This window comes from Myotis brandtii, unplaced genomic scaffold, assembly GCF_000412655.1.
Source record: "Myotis brandtii unplaced genomic scaffold, ASM41265v1 scaffold643, whole genome shotgun sequence".
NCBI lineage: Eukaryota > Metazoa > Chordata > Mammalia > Chiroptera > Vespertilionidae > Myotis > Myotis brandtii.
The window spans coordinates 522,700-529,803 of record NW_005370478.1 but is presented as its reverse complement, the minus strand read 5'-3'; the positions used below and the strand labels follow the sequence as shown (position 1 = coordinate 529,803).

Here is a 7,104-nt window from a genome sequence, read left to right as displayed (position 1 = left end):
CTCACCCGCTCTCCGGCCGCCAGGGCACGGTCATCGTGGAGCGCTGGTGGAAGGTGCCGCTGGCCGGGAAGGGTCGGAAGCCGCGCCTGCACCGGCGCCACCGCGTCTACCGGCTGGTGGAGGACACGAAGCACCGGCCCAAAGACAACCTGGAGCTCATCCTCACGCAGTCGGTGGACGGTAAGGCTGGGGCACGGGTGCCTCTACCTCAGGCCGGCCTGTTTGGCATCAGCTCTTTCCTGCCTTTTCCTACTTTGATTGAGGAGAAAGGCGTGAACAGCGCTGTGATTGCGATGTTGGCCTGTGGAGGAGGACAGGGATGCGGGATCCTCAGTAAGTGTGGGCGCAGGAGGCCTACGCGCGCCGATCCTGAAACCCTGGGATTGGACACGCTTCACTTTGTATAGAGAATATCAAGCTTCTGAATCAGACCCTCACTAATTAGAAGCCTCTTAAATGTTGTTCCCAGTGAATGTTAACATTCTTCTAGGAAGAACAGAGCTGAGAGAATCAGAGGCGCTTCTTCCTTTGGTCATCTCCTTCCCTGGGGACTCCCAGCTCGTCTGACCCAGTGTCTGTTCGCTTTGGCAGAGCTCGGAGTCCGCGGTGACTTGGTTTCAGTGGAGAAATCTCTGGGCCGGAACCGGCTGCTTCCTCAGGGACTGGCTGTATACGCATCCCCTGAAAACAAGAAGTTGTTTGAAGAGGAGAAGTTGGTGAGCTCAAAGACAGGCAGGGGGACTAAAACATTAAGATTTCCTCTAGCAACTTCTGTCCCTTTTATATTTAATTTGAAAATGAAATAGTGACTGGACCAGGAATCCAGAAATCCAGCCTATGCCTAGCATAGTAAGAGTTTGTTGTTATTTACTATGCATTCACTTTTTTTTCATCTTTATCTTTCTTTTCTAGCTAAGAAAAGAAGGAAAGTTAGAAAGGATCCAGACCAAGGCCGGTGAGGCGGTGAGTAGAAACACAGAAAGTCTGTATTTGTTGATCATCTACAGGAGTCACCAACCTCTGCTTGAGTGGTTTCTTGATTTCCTTGAACTCTCTTGATTGCAGACACAAGGTAGGGAAAGGGGAAGTGTTGTGGCTGCCATAGCTGGTATTGAGACCGGGAAATCCTGGCCTTGTGAGTGAAGTGCCCGAGCTCACTGAGTGAGGCCCCAGCATGGAAGAGTGTGAGATGGAAGCTCTGCCTCGATGATATTTGCAGACAAGTTGGAGAGAACACTTGATTGCAGACACAAGGTAGGGAAAGGGGAAGTGTTATGGCTGCCATAGCTGGTATTTAGCGGGAAATCCTGGCCTTGTGAGTGAATTGCCCGAGCTTACTGAGTGAGGCCCCAACGTGGAAGAGTGTGAGATGGAAGCTCTGCCTCAGTGATACTTGCAGACAAGTTGGAGTGAACATTAACACATACAAAAGTAATCAATAAACTTAAGACAGTCAATTATAAGAGTGACAGGGACAAAACAGACCTAGGGTGATTGGAGAGGGCTTTTGTCCAGATGGGATTGAATTTGGCCTTGTGGGATTAATAGAATTTGGATAGGCCAGGAGGGTATTCTTTTATTTTTAATCTTTATTGTTGAGAGTATTACAGATGTCCCCATTCCCCCCTCCACCTGGTTCCCACCCACCCAGGCCTTCACCACCTACTGTCTGTGTCCGTAGGTAAGACCTTTGGTTAATCTCTTCCCGAACCCCTCCCCCCTTTCCCTCTGAGATTCGTCAGTCTGTTCCATGCTTCCCTGCCTCTGATTCTATTTTATTCACCAGTTTATTTTGTTCATTAGATTTCTTGTTCGTTTATTTTGATTTTTAGATTCAATTGTTGATAGATATGTATTTGTTGCCATTTTATTAATATTTTTATCTCTTCTTCCTCTTTTTCAATATTCTTCAACATTTCATGTAATATTGGTTTGATGGTGATGAACTCCTTTAGCTTTTGCTTGTCTGGGAAACTCTTTATATGGCCTTTGATTCTAAAAGATAGCTTTGCTGGGTAGAGTAATATCGGTTATAGGTCCTTGTTTTTTTTTATCACTTTTTTTTCATCTACAGGAGTCACCAACCTCTGCTTGAGTGGTTTCTTGATTTCCTTGAACTCTCTTGATTGCAGACACAAGGTAGGGAAAGGGGAAGTGTTATGGCTGCCATAGCTGGTATTTAGCGGGAAATCCTGGCCTTGTGAGTGAATTGCCCGAGCTTACTGAGTGAGGCCCCAACGTGGAAGAGTGTGAGATGGAAGCTCTGCCTCAGTGATACTTGCAGACAAGTTGGAGTGAACATTAACACATACAAAAGTAATCAATAAACTTAAGACAGTCAATTATAAGAGTGACAGGGACCAAAACAGACTAGGGTGATTGGAGAGGGCTTTTGTCCAGATGGGATTGAATTTGGCCTTGTGGGATTAATAGAATTTGGATAGGCCAGGAGGGTATTCTTTTATTTTTAATCTTTATTGTTGAGAGTATTACAGATGTCCCCATTCCCCCCTCCACCTGGTTCCCACCCACCCAGGCCTTCACCACCTACTGTCTGTGTCCGTAGGTAAGACCTTTGGTGAGATGGAAGCTCTGCCTGGTGGCAAGGGTGAAGGTTCTCTTTGTGGAATTTACAGGGAGGGCTCTTACTTCACAGTGCTGACCTGGCTCCTGCTAGTGCCAAGTGCACAACATGGCAGCACAAGAGACCAACACTAAGCCCCCAATGCAGCACGATCCTGCAAAGGGACCAGCCAGCCACTCACTGGATCGTTGATTTATATTCTACCTGGATGGGCCAGTGATTCAACTTGGCTGGAATTGATACATATTCTGCTACAGATTTGCCCTTTTTGCCCACATTGACCAAAACCATTATCTGAAGGATCTGTATGGATCCTAAAAAGCATTGTCTCCGACCATGGGGCATGCCAGCATGTATATGTCTGTTGTAGACTAATGACTCCTTCCAAAATTATCCATATTGTAATCCTCAGAACTTGGAATATATTATCTTACTAGAGGCCCTGTGCACGAATTCGTGCATGGGTGGGGTCTGGCCCACCCGCCCCACTTGGGGCCAATTAGGCCTGGCTGGCCAGGGGGAGGGGCCATGGGTGGTTGGCCTACTGGCCCTGCCCCCTGGTCGAACTCCCAGTTGAGGGGACAATTTGCATATTAGCCTTTTATTATATAGGATTACATAGGATGTGGCAAAAGAGGCTTTGCAGGTGTAGTTAAGTTGAGGATCTTCAGATGGGGAGAGTATCCTGGATTATCCAGGTGGGACCAATATAATCACAAGAGTTCTTATAAGACGGTGGTTCTCAACCTTGGCTGCACATTAGAATCACCTGGGAATCTTTTTAAAATCCTGATTTCTGGGCCTCATCCTCCGGAAATTCTGTTTCTTTGTTACTAATGTTGTGGCCCCACCCCATAACAAAGAAACAGAATTTTCGGAGGATGAGGCCCAGAAATCAGGATTTTAAAAAGATTCCCAGGTGATTCTAATGTGCAGCCAAGGTTGAGAACCACTGCTCTTGAGTGTGCCCTTGTGGATATATAGAGTTGTAATCTGCTATGGTCTAAAGCTGTCCACCTAGTGCACTAGCTCTAGGACCTCAAGGGAGGTGTAAAGTCAGCCTCCCACAACCAGGGAGGGCAGGAGCTACAAAGGGATCTGCAGGCAGCTGCCATTTGCTGTTTTTATTGGGCTTGGAGGTGCCCAGGCGAGGCTGGTACTGGTGCCAGATCGTGGGTCTTTTGATAGGTTTGGGGCACTCTGTCACCAGCTGCAGCTTGTTTGATTTCAGGGAGCCTGAAGCCTGAGCCAGGACAGGTCTATTCATATGGAAAAGCTGCTGCAGACAGCTTGAGTGGTGCTGCAAATTGGATGGGGCGGGGTCTCAGGGTGGAGCAAACAGTGTGCTCCAGGCTCACGGAGACTCAGCTATGGCTGCCTGTCAGCCCTGGGACAGGGAAAGTCCCAGCACAGGAACAGTGATCCCTGTGAGTACCCCTGCCTGGCAGAAAGCCGCCCCCCGAGTTCCTGCCCTGATGCCAGGCAATTCAATTCCTCCACCTATGTGTCTGGGTTCCCCGGCGCTGAAGCTCAGAAGTGGGACCATGTAAGTTTGTGTTCGGGTCCTTTAAGGGGAGCACATGGGTCTCCAGCAGCCTGTCACTCAGCCACAATTCCTGCTGGTTTTTACAACCAGCCCATAGTCGCAGGGATTTCTCTTCCGAACTCTGGAACACGGGGTTGGGGGTCTGGTGTGGCTCCTCACAGGCTGCCTCCATAGAGACAATCTCCCCCCAAATGAAAACAAAAAAAAAAAAACAGTACAGGTGGGTATCAGACCAGCCTGTCCTGCACCTCCACTCCTGCTACCAGTCTCAGTGTGCTTTCTTCTTTCTCTAGTTGTAGAATTTCCATTCAGCAAGCTTTACAGTGGTTCCACATGATGGATGTTCTGTATTTGTTGTAATTTTGATGTGGTTGTGGGAGGCGTTACATATGCCACCATCTTGGTTCTCCCTTTTTTTAAATCTTTATTGTTGAAAGTATTACATATGTTCCCCCTTTTCCCCCGATTGACCTCCTTCACCCTGCACCCACTCCTCCCAGGCCTTTACCACACTATTGTCCCAGTTAATCTCCCAACACCACCTTCCCTCTGAAATTCGTCAGTCTTCCATGCTTCTCTGTCTCTAGATCTATTTTGTTCATCAGTTTATTTTGTTCATTAGAGTCCACATATGAGTGAGATCATGTGATGCTTATTTCTGACTGGTTTATTTTGCTTCAGGAGGGTGTATTCTTAAGGGAGAAAAAGTGTAAGAAGATAGCTAAAGCAGAGGACTTGTGTAGTATAATGTTAGGAAACATGGCTGTAAAGGGGTTTGGGGTAGGATTTACAAAACATCTTGAATCCTCCACTAGTGAATTTATATTTCATTCTGTAAGCAAGGAGGAATCATTAATAGGATAGGGGTGTGATTGAAGGGCCAGAAGCATTGGATTAAAACAGCCTATGAAAGTCATTTCATCCTGAGATATACCAGTGGCTCCCTTTTTTTTTTTTTTTTTTTTTTTTTTAAATCCTCACCCTGAGTGTATGTTGTTTTAGGAAGGGAAAGAGAGAGAAACATCAATCGGTTGCCTCCTATACATGCCCTGACTGGCCAGGGATCCAACTCTCAGCCTAGTTATGTGTGCCCTGACCAGAAACTGAGTCCACAGCCTTTTGGTTTATGGGACATGGTCCAACCAACTGAGCCAACTGGGCAGGGCCAGTGGCCCCAATTGATGAAAAACAGCCACTTGGTTAGGGACAACCAGACATAGAGTACATTCTCCTCCAAAGTGTCACAAAAACATCTTTCCACAGTATCATATCAGCCTTGGGACAAGAATGTTCTCTGTCTTTCCGTTTATCTTCTCACCTGTCTTGGCTGGCTGTGAGGCAGAAATTGTGCCCTTTTCCTGAGCTCTCAGACCTTGTGCCTCTTGCCAATATGTTTCTAACTCTAACGTAGCCTCTGTTTATAATTCCTCTCAGACAGTGAAATTTCTGAAGAGCTGTCACCTGGAGGTGGGGATGAAGAACAATGTCAAATGGGAGCTAAACCCTGAAATAGTTGCCCGCCATTTTCTAAAAAACGTGAGTGTTCCCAAACAGTACTATACCACTGAGGGTGGAAGCTACCTATGGGAAGAAAGCCTGGGATTGAGCTTTTTGTTAGAAACAGGTGTGAGTCCAGCTAGAGTTAGGGAAAGTGTTCTTGGCTAGTTTGCAGGGGTGTGGGAAGGAAACGGCTAGGACTAAGGTTGGTCACATAGAATCTGAAAACAGATAAGAAAATATGGTATAGTTTATTTCCTCTCAGGAAAACCTGAGAAAATATGACTTCACTGGAAAATTGTTCTTGTAATTGTGGTCTCTAGCCCTGTTTCTCTTTGTGAATCCACCTCTCTTTCTGAGAAATGAGGACTGAGTTTCTCTGCCACTATCTTCTTTGCCCTCTTGTGGGATCAGCCAGGATAAACTATACAGGAAATTCTAGAACCCTCTTTATGAGGTTGCCTATAACGACAGACATGTAAACAGAGCTCCTTTTTCTATGATTTTTTTCCAGCTTGGTGTTGTGGTAGCCCCACATGCATTAAAGTTACCAGAAGAGCCCATCACGCGATGGGGCGAGTATTGGTGTGAGGTGACGGTGAGTATTTTACATACTGTCTCCTTTTTCTGACTTGGTGAAAAGCGGGGATTGGGTGTTGTTGGCTATTACCTGCCCAACTCATCTCTGGGGATTCCTATTGTTTTGTATGCAGGTAAATGGGCTTGACACTATCAGGGTACCTATGTCTGTGGTGAACTTTGAGAGGCCCAAGACAAAAAGATACAAGTACTGGTTGGCCCAGCAAGCTGCCAAGGAAATGGCCGCCACCAGCTCCCAGACGATCTGAACCTACTCTCCCTCAAAAGTGGTGAAGCAGAATCTGAGGCAGTGGAGCAAAGATGAGCCAGCTCTGACCAAATACAGAATTTTAGAGACCATATGGGGACATCGGACTAAACTGCATATATATGTTGAATTCTCCAAATTTGTCATCTCCATCTTCGACTGTTATCACATCTCGCCTTATTGGGGCAGTCCTGCTCAAGAAGTACCAAGTTGTAGATATAAGGTAAATATTTAATAGATCAAAAACAGTCTAGATCCTATTTCCTCTTCCTCCATTGGAATTCATTGGAATAAATGGAAGAGCTAGCATTGTCTTTAGTGCTTGCCTATCCTCATTATCCAAATTGAACATTTATATCTCAAAAAGAAATACAAAGGTTGTGTTTTTTTTAGGTGTTTACTGAGCTTGAGTAGTCTAGGGACAGGACATCTACATTGTATGTCCTCTTGAGCCACTGGGGTTTGCTGCTAAAAAGAAAGAACACATTTGCAGACCACACCCCACAGTTGCTGTGGGCAAATTACTCAACTAACTGTTATGTCTTTAGTCTTAAAATTTACTCTCACCCTAGCTGGTTTGGGTCAATGGGTAGAACATCGGTCTGTGGACTAAAGGGTCCAGGTTTGATT

General features: G+C 46.1%; 1 protein-coding gene across 1 annotated transcript; it reads left to right on the top strand.

Annotated features, from left to right (window-relative positions):
- Nucleotides 1-186: 186 nt before the first annotated feature.
- On the top strand, nucleotides 187-6,866 carry MRPL9 (mitochondrial ribosomal protein L9). Its single transcript, XM_014528677.1, has 6 exons — nucleotides 187-333; nucleotides 592-716; nucleotides 913-963; nucleotides 5,565-5,666; nucleotides 6,142-6,225; nucleotides 6,341-6,866. Exons 1-6 carry the CDS (start codon nucleotides 294-296, stop codon nucleotides 6,473-6,475), a joined length of 537 nt encoding a protein of 178 aa, XP_014384163.1. The 5' UTR covers nucleotides 187-293; the 3' UTR covers nucleotides 6,476-6,866.
- Nucleotides 6,867-7,104: the final 238 nt, after the last annotated feature.

What these genes read in the sequence shown, in the direction of transcription:
- MRPL9 (XM_014528677.1), top strand. Translation starts at nt 294, where the DNA reads ATGTTGGCCTGTGGAGGAGGACAGGGATGCGGGATCCTCA. An exon ending in TGTTTGAAGAGGAGAAGTTG is followed by an intron (nt 717 to 912) that starts GTGAGCTCAAAG and finishes TTTCTTTTCTAG; the next exon opens with CTAAGAAAAGAAGGAAAGTT. An exon ending in AGTATTGGTGTGAGGTGACG is followed by an intron (nt 6,226 to 6,340) that starts GTGAGTATTTTA and finishes TTTTGTATGCAG; the next exon opens with GTAAATGGGCTTGACACTAT.